Source organism: Heloderma suspectum, chromosome 1 (assembly GCF_057233095.1).
Source record: "Heloderma suspectum isolate Gila_16-S chromosome 1, 16-S_ref, whole genome shotgun sequence".
In the NCBI taxonomy this organism is placed as follows: Eukaryota; Metazoa; Chordata; class Lepidosauria; order Squamata; family Helodermatidae; genus Heloderma; species Heloderma suspectum.
In genome coordinates this window covers 49,784,980-49,799,253 of record NC_139458.1, presented here as the reverse complement: position 1 = coordinate 49,799,253, position 14,274 = coordinate 49,784,980, and the positions used below count along the sequence as shown (strand labels likewise).

At 44.9% G+C, this 14,274-nt stretch overlaps 1 protein-coding gene across 4 annotated transcripts in view; it reads right to left on the bottom strand.

Moving 5' to 3' along the window:
- The window catches only part of PGF (placental growth factor), a 26,238-nt gene extending 11,964 nt beyond the window's left edge, over nt 1–14,274 (bottom strand). For all 4 annotated transcript variants that reach the window (XM_084842275.1, XM_084842286.1, XM_084842265.1 and 1 more), the window contains exons 1-4: nt 14,010–14,274; nt 2,989–3,031; nt 1,914–2,110; nt 452–525 (exon numbers count right to left, since the gene is read on the bottom strand). In XM_084842275.1, the coding sequence (XP_084698401.1) occupies nt 452–525; nt 1,914–2,110; nt 2,989–3,031; nt 14,010–14,066 (371 nt within the window). In that variant the 5' untranslated portion in view covers nt 14,067–14,274. The remainder of the gene's footprint in view (nt 1–451; nt 526–1,913; nt 2,111–2,988; nt 3,032–14,009) is intronic.

Here is a 14,274-nt window from a genome sequence, read left to right as displayed (position 1 = left end):
TAGCTACTTTTTTAGAAGGCTAAAATTAGGAGGAGACAAGGGGAGGGGCTTGTCAGTTTAATTAAGGTGCCCCCTCCCCTACCCATCCCAAATTTTAGTATTATGATGCACTGGATACTCAGGTTTGCCCAGGGATGGCCCAAGGCATTTTGCCGCCCGAGGTAAAAGACATAATGGTGCCCTCTCCCCATGCCGTGTACATAAACTGACTGGACTGGCAGTTGAATCTTACTCCAGTACTAGCAATGGGATCCTCCCCTATATCTGAGGCAACAGGCTAGTTTAGGGAACCCAGGACAGGCTGTGCAGCATACACAGTTCAGTCCTCTAACTCTGATAGAGAAGAACAGCTGGGGGGAGCACTCAGGATGTTGACTGAGGAAGCCTTCTCACTCCGCCTAATGGTAGGGCTGGTTCTGGGTTTGCCAAATGGCACAGCAAAGTTGCATACCTGCACAAACATTTCCTGTGCTCAATGAAGGACAGCTCCACGTAGGTTGGCTTCTCTGAATGGATCTTCATGACCTGAAAGGGTGAAACCTTGGTAACTCTCTGAGAATGTCTCTCTCTACTGCCTTCCTGTGCTCCTGCCACATGGCCCAAGACATTCTGGGATCAGAGATGGAAAATCCAAGAGGCACCTCCCTCCCCTCTCTATCGCCCCCCACTAATTAATACACAGGAACAGAGCATTTCCCATTCATTTCAATAGCACTTGTGCAGAAGAATTTCCTGGCTCAATGGGGCAGATCTGCTGCCTGAGAGCCAAAGTAGACAATGTGTTAAACACATGTATGTGTTCATAATATGTATTTGTACTTTAAAAATAACAGTCCAGAGGGGATGATGACAAGCAGGATTAGGACCAGAGAGTGTTGTTGGTTCCAGTAGAAATCATCTCTCTGAGACCATCTCTAAAATCCTGCATTTAAAACGGGACTTTCTGCTTCCGTTTTAAAAGCAGGATCACAACGGACTCTCTTTACATATGCTTCCTTTTCCCCCTCCCCTTTCCCCCTCCTTCTCCCCCTTATCTGAGTCTTCCATGAGTTTCATTGGTCTAGCTCCTCTTCTTGCAGCTTTTCCTTTTTCATGGAGGGAACTCAAGGGGAACGCAACAGGGGTAATTTGATACCTCATTATCTCCAACCTATTGAAAAATGGAATAAAGGTCATTTAGTGCAGGGACGCCCTGGAGGTTGACGGCGTTATTTAAAGGGCCTTAAGGCTTCCGTGAGCAACCAATCTCAACAGTAGGATAAAAGCTCCATGTGAAGGAACCCTAAATTTGCACCGAGGGCGGCTTCCCTCTTGAGGCAAATAATAGATTCAGAGAATTGGTCTCCACTGGGACTAGATGGCGTGAGAAGAAAGGGTTACCCAACTACATGTGCTGTGGTCCTGATCCTGATCAGCATTTGCATACATGGTTTTCATTTTTAAAGTAAAAACAAGACACATTAACAGCATATACATATTTAGGCCCAATCCTGTGCATGTTTCCTACAACTCCCAGCATTCCCCACCAGCATGCTGTTATAAGACCTTTTTTCTGTCTAAACATGCATAGGACTATGCCCTTAAGGTATAGTCTAATTTGGCCCTGAGGCAATAGCCTCATTTATCCTCATGACTGGACCACCTCTGTACCCGCCAGGGCTATGGAGCTGTAAAGTTTTAAAAATATGGAGAAATAATCTCCAGTTCCTGTTTAAGCCAATCATTAGGAATTACTATGGAGGTCCATTTAACCTTCATGACCCTCAGTTTCCCAGATGTGCTCATTGTCTGAGATATGACGACATAAAGTCAAGATGGGCACACAACTATTACATGGAGAGACAGTAGGGAGGGACCCAAATCTTTGAGCTGTGACTTCATGACAACCAGGACCACGTAGTACAATCTCCTACCTGCATGGTGATGTTGCCCATCTCCGTTGGGACACACTGGAGTCTCTCATCTGAGCAGCATCCACTGCAGCGGCGCAAGGAGACACAGGAAGGGCTGAATACATGCTCTACTTCACTGGGGTACTCTGACATAATATTGACCAGTTTTTCCAAGGGCTGGCAGAAGCTGCGATTCCAAACGTCGTGAAAGGATACAACTAAAAAGATACAAATAGGTTTAAAACACACACAACGGGGGAGCGATGTTGCTCTGTTCCTTCAGATAACTGATGGAACAGCAGCCTCGCACTAGGTACCCTCCATCACGGTATTTTCTACATGGCCATGCTGGCTGGGAATTATGGGAGCTCCAGTCTAACACATCCAGACAACACCAGGGTGGAAAAGTCTGGTTTACTCTTAAGTGGCTGTGGCTCTCCATGGTTTCAGGCTGCAGTTTCTCTTGCCACATGCTACCTAACCCTTTTAACTGGAGATGGCAGAGACTAAAACTGGGACCTTCTCCATGCAAAGCAGGTGGTCTGTCCCTGAGCTATGGACCCTCCCCAGTCCTTGGCCTTGGGGTTATTAGCACCATGCTCTCAACAACTAAGCTGGCTGCATTTTTCTTGCAGATGATTCAGGGAGCCAGACTGGATATGCTATTGAATGAGGAAATCCCCCATTTAGCCCTAATGGAATTTCCTCCCTATGCAAATTCCAACTTTTATAGGAGGATTTTCCTTTGGATTGCAGAAGAGTTACATCCCACCCCACCCCCCACCTGGTGTGATCCCGATAATATTCTCTCTCTCTCTCTCTCTCTCTCTCTCTCACACACACACACACACACACAGCAACTGCTATTTGCGTTTTTAGAAAACCTGCACATGAAATGCAAAGATGCATTTAAAGTCATGTCAAATCGTTAGGAACTCACTGGCAGCAAAGTTCCCTACATGCTTGAACCAACTAACAATTCTCTGATGTGCCAAAAGAAAGAGAAAGATGTACGGCCTCCAATTTTGTTCCCTTCACACGTGTCCTCTTGGAGCGACTTTCAGAACTGCAAGAAAGGAACAAGCTTCACACTCACCTGCCCCTTCAGTGGTGCTGTCTGGAAGAACCTTGTCTGGCCTCTAGGGAGAAAGGTATGGGGGAAGAGAGGGAAGGGAGAAATGGTAATTTTCCCAAGGCACTCTGGGAAGAGAGAGCTAAACACACTACAATGAAAAGTTGAATTCAGTGTGGATCTTTTTGTTAAGGCACAGAAGATAACAGCATTGACCTCATATATATACACATACACACACACACACATACACACACACACACACACACACACACACACGGCAGTATTTTCTTTTCTTGAATAAGAGCTACTTAAGAAGATGCTGCAAGGAAAGCCTTCAGCTGAAGGCACTGTCCACATGTTCCGGTCCGGGGCCTACTAGAACACAGAACATTCATTCATTCAGTTAGGGGCAAAGCAATCCTACGGGTGTGGGTGGAGGAGATATGAAGGTGTTCAAACTGCCTTATCCAAAGCCCTGCCAAGCTCATATGGGCATGATGGAAAGGAGGGAGGAGCAGTGTTTTTCTCCCCCACCCCTTTCAGGTTTTTTCTCCTTTAGTTTTAACTAAAGCTTCCCTTCCATCAGTTGCAAAGGGAGTGAAATTATGTATGCTAGCTAGCATATATTTTCCCCAATTCCAAAGGTGTGTTGGGAGAATAGGAAATCTGCAGCCCTAGTTAATCTGCATATCACTTTTTTATTGTTCTATTATTTATTATGATTTATTATTGATGTATTGCCATCAGTGGTCACGATGCATTAGAGAGTAGCAAGAAGACAAGTCCCTGCCATAAAGAGCTTAAAATCCAGTATTCGACACAGCAGAGACAACAAAGAACATAAGAACACAATTAGAGCCATGTTGGATCAGACCAAGGATCCACCTAGTTCAGCATTCTGTTCACACAGTGGCCAACCAGCTGCCCATGGGAAACTCACAAGCAAGACATGAGTGCAACAGCACCCTTCTGCCCAAAACTGGTGTACATAGGCATACTGCCTCTGATACTGGAGGTAGCGTATGGCTTCACTGAGTTACGCAAGCCCCTTCGCCACAACAAGGCAGTGATCCATGAAGGGGCATCAGGACTAGTAGCTGCTAATACCCTTCTTCTTCCATGAATTTGTCCAACCCCCTTTTAAAGCCATCCAAACTGGGGGCCATGACTAGATCCTGTGGAAGTGAATTCCATCGTTTAACTATGCCCTGTGTGAAGAAGTACTTTCTTTTATCTTTATTGAAGGATATAACTTGTTCAAAAAGAACAGGAGGAACAGAAAGGGAAGTGGAGTTGCACTACGTGTGAAAAATACATATCTCTGCACAGAAATACAGGAGGATGAGCTTGGTAGCCTCATTGAGAGCATCTGGATCAAAATAAATGGAGCAAAGAATAAAAGGAACCTGGTGGTCGGGGTCTACTACCGGCCACCTGATCAAGGAGAAGACGAGGATGAAACTTTTGAAAAGCAAATAGCCAGTGTTTCAAGGAGACGTGAAGTAGTAGTAATGGGAGACTTCAATTTCCCCGATATTTGTTGGGAGACAAATTCTGCAAAACATGGCCCCTCCACGAAATTCCTGACTTGTGTGGCAGATAACTTCCTCCTACAGAAAGTAGAGGAAGGAACTAGAGGATCGGCTATCCTTGACTTGATCCTAACCAACAGAGATGACTTAGTGGATAAAGTAGCAGTTACAGGAACTCTGGGGGAAAGCGACCATGTTATACTTGAGTTCTTGGTTCTAAGGGAAGCAGAAGCCGAGTGTAGTCAAACGCGTGCCCTGAATTTTAGGAGAGCTGATTTTAATAAACTCAAAACAATGATTGGTAAGGTCCCATGGCAAGCAACTCTAATGAGAAAAGGGGTCCAAGATGGGTGGGAGCTTTGAAAAAAGGAAATTCTCAAGGCACAATTACAAACAATTCCAACAAGAAGAAAAGATGGAAGACAACAGAGGAAGCCAGTGTGGCTTCACAAAAAGCTTAGAGATTACATGAAAACAAAAAAGGACACATATAGGAAGTTGAAAGAAGGCCGAGTAACAAAGGAAGAGTACAGGCAGTAGCACAGAATTGCAGGGATGGCATCAGGAAGGCTAAAGTTGAGAACGAGCTGAGGTTAGCGAGGGATGCTAAAAGCAACAAAAAGGCTTTCTTCAGCTACGTGCACAGTAAAAGACAGAGGAAAGAAATGGTAGTTCAGCTATTAAATAAGGATGGCAAAATGATAACAGATGACAAAAGGCAGAGGTGCTCAGTTCCTACTTTGGCTTAGTCTTCTCCCAAAAGAGGGCCTATGACCCCCCCGGCAAAGGTGAAGTACAGGCTGGAGGGGCAGGACTGCAGCTTGAGATCGATAGGCATATGGGGCATATGGTCGAGGAACACTTAATTACTTAGAATGAGTTCAGATCTCCAGGGCCAGAGGAACTGCATCCTAAAGTAATAAAGGAACTGGCAGAAGAACTCTCAGAACCACTGTCTATTATCTTTGAGAAATCATGGACGACAGGTGAAGTGCCAGATGACTGGAGGAGGGCTAATTTTGTCCCTATCTTCAAAAAAAGGCAAAAAGGAGGAACCTGGGAACTACAGACCAGTCAGTCTGACATCAATCCCTGGGAAAATTCTGGAGCAGATTATAAAGCAGTCCATCCGTAAACACCTTGAAAACAATGCAGTGATTACTCAAAGCCAACATGGATTTGTCAAGAACAAATCCTGCCAGACGAATCTGATCTCAGTTTTGGATCAGATCACCTCCCTTGGGGACAATGGGAATGCTGTAGACATAATATTCCTCGACTTCAGCAAAGCTTTTGACAAAGTGCCCCATGATATCCTGATTAGCGAACTAGTTCAAAGTGGGCTAGGTGAAACAACGATCCAGTGGATCCACAATTGGATACAGAATCGGACTCAAAGAGTGCTTATCAATGGGATCTTCTCAAACTGGGGAGAGGTAATGAGCGGGGTACTGTAGGGCTCAGTCCTGGGCCCAGTGCTCTTCAACATTTTTATTAATGACTTGGAGGAGGTGCAAGGAATGCTTCTCAGATTTGCAGATGACACAAAATTGGGTGGGATAACTAATACTTTGGAAGACAGAAACAAAATTCAAAGTGATCTTGACAGACTGGAGCGCTGGGCAGAAAACAACAGAATGACATTTAATAGGGATAAATGCCAAGCTCTGCACCTAGGAAAAAGAAACCAAATGCACAGTTACAAGATGGGGGATACGTGGCTCAACAACACAACAAGCGAGAAGGATCTTGGAATTGTAGATCACAAGCTGAAGATGAGCCAACAATGTGATGTGGCTGCAAAAAAGGCAAATGCTATTTTGGGCTGCATTAATAGAAGCATCGCTTCCAAATCCCAGGAAGTGCTAGTTCCCCTCTACTCAGCACTGGTTAGGCCTCATCTGAAGTACTGTGTCCAGTTCTGGGTGCCACACTTTAAGAAGGATGCAGACAAGCTGGAGAGGGTTCAGAGGAGGGCAACAAAGATGATCAGGGGACTGGAAACAAACCCTCTGAAGGGAGACTGAAAGAACTGGGCATGTTTAGCCTTGAGAAGAGAAGACTGAGGGGAGATATGATAGCGCTCTTCAAGTACTTGAAAGGTTGTCACAGAGAGGAAGGACAGGATGTCTTCTTGATCAAGCCAGAGTGCTTGACACGGAATAATGGGCTCAAGTTACAGGAAGCCAGATTCCGGCTGAACATCAGGAAAAACTTCCCGACTGTTAGAGCAATATGACAATGGAACCAATTACCTAGGGAGGTGGTGGGCTCTCCCACACTGGAGGCCTTCAAGACGAGGCTGGACAGCCATTTGTCGGGGATGCTCTGACTTGGATTCCAGCATTGAGCAGGGGGTTGGACTCGATGGCCTTGTGGGCCCCTTCCAGACCTACTATTCTATGATTCTATCTGTCCTCAATCTCCCACCAATCAGCTTCATAGGATGACCCTGGGTTCTAGTATTAGGAGGGAGGGAGAAAAATGTCTCCCTATCCACTTTCTCCACACTGTGCAGGAGGGGAGGAAGACATAGGAGAAGATAAACTAGGGAGGAATATGAGTTTAGTTCAGTTACATGTCCTTAGATGTAGTCTCAGTATAACAGGAGTAGGCAACCTGGTACCCTCAGATGTTTTGTACTACCATCATCCCTGACCATTAGCCATGCTGTTGGGAGTCATAGTCCAAAACATCTGGAGAGCACCAGGTAGTCTACCCCTGCAATGAAGGATGAGGACTAAGGGATTGTGCCCAGGGTTTACTAGATCCCAGAACATTCATTGAGCTAAGTTCTTAATTTACATTCCACCTTTCCGCCTAATTAAGACTACCAAGATGATTCGCAATAAAAATATAATGTAAATGTAACATTAAAACAAGCTCCACAGTTTAAAACAACAACAACACATTTTAGTATCAGATCCAGATATGAAACACTTGTATTTTAATTGTTCTTTGTATTTTCTTTTTATGTAAAACTACCCAGAGTATTTCTATATTGGGGTAGTATAGACATTTTAATAACACTGCCAATAATATGTCTATAAGCAGGCACAGAGTGCTTTTGCTTCACCTATGAGTAAATACAATCAACTTGCACATATATGGGATTAGAAATAAGAGTTTCCAAGTAAGAGGACATGACTCCCTGAAAAGCTTTAGCTGCAGCACCTCTCATTTCCGAAATTAAGCACTTCCCCCAAAATCCTGCTATGAATAATCTAGTAGCAATGTCATGTCTCCTTGCAAACCCCTTGAAACATTGAGTTAGGGACACTAGATGTCAGTCTAGTGCACAACTTCCTGTATCCAGTAAATCTAAAGTTTTTACAAGGAAGGGTGAGGCAAATAAAGATTGCTAGTGATGAGGCAGAAAAGAGGGAAAGATGGAAAAGGGGCAAGGCAGGATTGAATGCATTGCCCCAAATGGGAAAGTTCCCCATGCCTATTGTGATCAGCAACAAATCAGTTTCTTCTTAACAAAAAAAATAGCCATAATTTTTGCCCTGATGGTCCTGGAATCAAAATGGTCGGTAAAATGGAAAGAAAAAAAAAAAAGCGAAACATCTTTGGACCAGTTTCTTCTTGTGGATTTGACTGCATGATCACAAGACCTTATTCAGGCAGCACACATGAATCTGATTATAATAGCTTTCTAAAAAGTGAAGTACTGATGAGTGTCTTGGAATTAAAATTCATAACCATGCTTGGTTGGATAAGAAATTAGTTGGATAAGTGAAAAGGTGCTGTGTGCAACTACCATGAGGTACAATAATGTGATGGACATGTGTATTTGATCAGTAATTTTCAGCTAACGACAAAGGTGGGTATGGGGGATTTTTACTCCCCAGCACTGCCACTGCCTATGAGGAACCTGCTTCTTCACTGGGCAAACCCACCTATAGGGCTTCTTATTTTTAGCAAATGCTTATATTTCAGGGCCTAAGGAGCTCTCTGCTGCTATAACTCCAAGTTCCATAAGCTGACCCTTTTCTGCTGCCACAAATTCTCTGAGAATATTTTAAAACCTCCTGGTATAAAAGGCTTAGGGCACCAACACCAGAGACAAGATGAACTATTAAACAAGTTAATTTATTAAAGGGATATTTTACACATAAGAGAATACTAATATTTACCCCAGGGTTTTCAAAAGACTGCTTAGTGACAATTCTTAAGGACTCAAGAGACACTGCTGCTGCTACAACAAGCCTCTTAATGACTTATTTTACCTCAGACCAAATTCCCCAAATCTCCACCCCAGCCAAAAACACCCCAACCAGGTTCAGCTCTTGTGTACAGTCTTCTTCTGACCTCCAAAGCTCCTCCTGTTGTATTTCTGGCTGCCAGAACAATTTGTCTGGGTTTTTACTGCCTGCTTCTGTAACCTTCTGGCAAGACCTCAGGGCAGCCTCCTGGCATAACACAGCCATCTGCTCCCTACTCCTGATCTTTACCAGCCACGTATGGTTATTCCACAGAGAAAGAATAGCTTAATATTCAAGACTTAGCTATTCATTTTCTTCTCAGCTTTCTCCTAGTCTTCTATAACACCACCCACCAACCAGCAGATTGTCTTCCTCTCTTAACTACCAACAGACTAACTAACTTAACTGTCAAGTCCTGAACTATAATTTCCCAACCACTCTTTTCACCCTAGATAGAATTCCCAGCAAATCAGAACTGAATTTACCTGATCCTGGTCTCCATCTAACAATATTCAGTCACTGTCTCTCTTTGCCCCTTCAGAATGTCAACAAACAACTACTACATAAGCCTTTGATAGTAACAAACCAAGGCCTGAGGCCTACTCAGATACATTATAACCTCACAGGGGCCACACAAAGTAAACATTACAGAACAATAACAGTTATATATATGGCATTTCTTCACAGTTGGGTAAAACCCATCCTCAACCACCCCACATATGCAGTGGTTCCTTGGTATGCCTCGAAATGCCAGCATACACATGGAGGCTCAATCTCCAGATTAGTTTCTTTCTTATGTGCAACAGCATCCCGTGTGAGTTTGCTGTCTATCGTAACTGCATTTTCAGAGCCTCTGCTCTTAAATGGATACCACTGGGTGACTTGAGCTACTAATTGTGTGAGCCACTGTTTTGCTGGATCAACATAGTAGAATATTCTTTAAAGCAGAAAGCAGTGTCCCTCTAGGAGTCAGCAATGACTCAGTGCTTGCACAGGAGGAACCTTTCCTTTTGATCATAGAGATAACCTGAGATGAAGAAGAAATATTCAGCAAAGATGTTCAAAACTCCAGAAAGGAAGAAAAGGTGTAGGTGCGAAGGAGTGCCAGGTTAAAGGATAGTAAAGGACACGTTCGCATGCAAAAGGTCCCAATCCCTAGCATCTCCAGTTAAAAGGATCAGCTATCAGGTGTGGGGAAAGATCTCTGCCATTCAGAGTAGACAATATAGGGCTAGATGGACAAATAGTCTGATCTAATATAAGGCAGCTCCTTATACATCTTTCCTCAACTAACAAGGGAGGAGAGGTAACACATACTTGGACCCCTACAGTACTGATAACATAATGCAGATATTAGCACTGAACATTATCCAATACATGGATATACATCCGCTGCTCCATCCTGTGATAGGGAAGAGCTACCACATTCAGAACTGTGAGGAAGTCTTAAAAAATGCAAACCGTAGTACAAAAAAGAGAAAGAATAACTGCTTAAAGATATTTTTTTTAATATGGTAAGCAGTATATAAATTTATTAAATAAGTAATAAATCCATACTTTATTTTAAAGTTAGGGCTGCAACCTGATTTAAGACATTTCAACTGGTTAATCATATGAGTTTTATCTGATTAATCTATCAGTCATATGAATTGATTAATCTGTTGATTAAGGCTGCAATCATATAGCCTGTCAACTGGCCTCTGACAGACTGTAGGATGCTGTGGAAGTGTTGCACTAGTGGGGTAGCAGTTATGCCCTCAGAGGAGCCCCAGGAACTTCTGGTATGCTGGCGGGAAGCTCTGACGTGATGTATCACTGGCAGTGTGTGTGGGGGAAACAAATGTTCCAGGGCATGTCAGGAGCAGATCAGGGGAGACCTTGAATCAGCAGAAACCAATGCCCCCTTGTTTCCCTGACATGCCCCCTAGGGAGAAAAACTATGCTAGCCCTGAAGGTAACCTAGTGATTTCCCCTCCCATTTGTGTCAGTGAACGGGACATTTTTTTAAAACACACACAATGGAAGCAGGAGAGATTAAAACTCCCCCTCATCTTCCACTTTGGTTGGAGAAAGTGGTGATTCCTCCAGCAGGGATTCTCACACACAGCCGCCAATAGCACTGCTTTGTAAATCTGCCTATTGGTGAAACTATTTCTGAAGCAAAAAACATACTTTATTTTTAGATAATGCACATGACTTAGAGTATGTATCATTTTAGAAGAGAGATTCCCTCTTAATTGAGAAAAAAGGGGGGATGCCTATTTTATAAGGGTTTTTTTTAAGAATTTGGTGCCCAATTAATTGGGGGCACCTTTTTATGTGATTAAAAGTTTTTTTAATAGATTCAGCTCTATTTATTTTATTTTTCCTATGCCAGTAAACATCTTCAAGGTTTGACACTTTGCTGCTTTGAAAGAATTAGCCCAAGCAAATACATCAATTTTTAACTTATTCAGACCAATAGAGAGGTATCCTCTAAGCCACTGGTCTTCAAATGGTAGGTCAAGAAGACCCAGTAGTGGGTGGCAGCCAGACTTAAGGTGGCTTGCAAAGACAGCACTACCACTATACAAATACATGGTAAAATATTAAGAAGTGAGTTCCCCAAAACATGCTTGGACTAAAGGTAAGGCCTGGGTCAGAAAAGATTGAAGACTTTGCTGTAAAACCTTAAGCTTTCAGCTCTTCCTCTGCAGCACAAAGGTGTGTGTGTGTGTGTGTGTGTGTGTGTGGGCACGCGTGTAGTTCTTCCCTCCCCAGCTGTAACTCCCTGAAAATTAACCCGCCTCCCCTGCAGCAATTAGGATTAGAAAAAAAAAAAGGTCTCATTCAGGCAGGGGGCTGGGCCAATAAGGGGAGGCTGTGGACTGGATCCAAAGGTGCAATGAGCCATTTCCAGTCCATGGGTTAGGAGTTTCTCACCCCTGTCTTAAGAATCTAGAGGAGCCTTCCCGAACTGAATGACCTTCGGATGTCGTGGATGACAACTCCCATGCTGGCTGGGGATGATGGAAGTTGTAGTCCAATACACCTGAAGGGCAACGGGTTGGGGAAGGCCAGCTTAAGGGCATGCACTAAGCCAGACGGCAACTTCCCATGAGCCCAGCCGGGCGCTGACAGTAACGACCAGGTGTCCAAGTTATGTTCAGGGGCAAGGATCTCACCACAGTGCATGGAGGAAACTAACAGTGATGGAAAGTCACCGTGAGGATTGGAGGAGAACTGAGGCAGGCATCCATCTGGGCTGCAGAGATTGAAAAAGCTGAAATGACACCCTTGGTCTCCGAAATCCCAACCAGACATGTCCTAAGGATGTGATGCTGGGGAAAAGATAGATCCTCTCCAGGGAATCGCCTTCCAGACGAAGGGGAAGCCTCCTGCTCTTGCTCTTGGCAGCAATCCACCACAAGCAAGAGGCTTCTCTGCTTGTTTGTGTGGGAAGATGTGGGCTGCTTGGCACTGGAGAGATTCAATCGCAAGTTTGGGAGGCAGGCAGGCAGGCAGACGGGTAGGCAAATGCTTACCTGCATTCCATTCCAGTTAATAACTCCAGAAAACCCTTAAGGTGCTTTCAGCCTGGATGCTCTTGACTTAAGTGAGTGTATTTGTGTGGCTTTTTCCTAGTCCTATTAAAAGTCTATCTGGGTGCAGCAACTTGACATAGGAGTTAAAGAGTGAAAATAGCAAGACACTGGAGCAGGGGGGATACTACCTGTGACATTCACATTATTGGAAATAGCTATCCAGATGCTGCACAAAACATACACATACTTTTATGCTTTCTATTGATCTGATTCTATAATCACTGTCACTGCTTGAAGTTTCAGGGTGCTTTGAGATAAGTTTTTTTATGGTATGCCTAAGCACACCAGTTGCTGGGGAACTTGGGTGGCGGGGTGCTGTTGCACTCATGCCCTGCTTGTGAGTTTCCCATGGACAGCTGGTTGACCACTGTGTGAACAGAATGCTGGACTAGATGGACCCTTGGTCTAATCCAGCATGGCACTGCTTATGTTCTTATGGTACGATTGCCTTGCCTCATTCACAGAATTTTATGGGGAGATCCAGATGATGTGGTGTTCCACTTGTAACCCTCCCATGTTTTCCCACCACTTCTTCCATCTTTTTTCTTGCCACAGAAAATCCTCTAAGGAGGGAAAAACCAAATAGCTGCACAAGGCCTTTTGACGGACAGAATCATAGAAGAGCTGTCCATCTGAAAGCACCCTCAGTTTCACCCATAAGGAAGGGTGGAAAAGGGCATCCCGGCTGCAGATAGGATGAGGCAATTAAACAGTATCAATTAATTTTGAACGTCTTGGACGTCTTCACTTATATTGTGGCCACATTGCATAATTTACCAAGCCAATAAATCATTCTGAAACTGAACAATTTGCCAAGAATTCATGCCTCCCCTCTTGAGCCTTTCACATAATCAGCCTCCCCCAACCTGGTGCTCTCCAGATATGTTGGATTACAACTCCTATCATCCCCACCCAGTATGGACAATGACCCTGCTGGCTGATCACGTTGGGGTTGTAGTCCAATACATCTGGAGGGCACAAGATTGGGGAAGGATTCCATACTAACCTGGACTGTGTTTCCTGCCCCACCTGGATTTTCATCTGAACCCGGGAGACCCCTCTCCAATGCCAAGGTTCTGCCTTGGAATACAGGAGATAATCACAGTGCCTCCAAGCACATGTAGAGTGCTCTCCCTTGCATTATTAAGTAATCCTTATAATATATAAGATTATAATAATAACCTATCCATCTGAGATTGGGGGTGAAACTCTTCCAGATCAAAAGCTTTCTATGCAGCCCCAGTACCTCTACTCTTAAAATTTAGCACTAAATATCATGAAGGCAGGGATTTTGATTTGTGCCTGGACTCAGAGGGTTTAGCCCCGGAACCTCTTTTCAGCCTTCGGGTTTGGAACACCTGACAGCAGCAGTCTTCGAGAGTGTGTGGCGTTCACCGCTGAATAATCACAAACAGCTCCCACGTATCTGTGATCGGGGCAAGGCTTCCGGGACAGAGGATGTGAATTCCAGACTTGAGCCCCGATTCCTGGCATTTTAGCAAGGCGACAGGACCAGCTGCCGAGACCTACCCTACGCCGGCTCGCTCGCTCGCTCGCTCCCTGGGTTGGTGGGAGGGAACCCCACGCTCAGCAGTGTGGCAAGGCAAGCGAGAATGGTGCCTTTTTATGGGATGATGACCCCATCCAGGGACTCCCCCAGATCCAATCTGCCAGGGACCGGGGAAGGCTGCTCTGGCCAGATCGGAAGTTTCCCTCACCTGCGCGCCCACCATCTGCAGGGCGAGAACCAGAAGGAAGCCGCTGAGAAGTTGCATCGCGGGCGACAGCTGCCTCCACCCTGGAGCTCCAGTAGCAAGCAAGAGCGAAGTTATCCCCGCACCTCTCGCAGAGCAGCAGCCTGGGGGAAAGCCGCGGCGCCGCGTCCCCCGGATCCCGCGCGTGGGTTTTGCGCCGAGAGGAGCCTGGCGGGCGCCAGGAGAAGCCGGCGTTGTGCCTCCCACTCAGACACTACTCTGGGTGCCA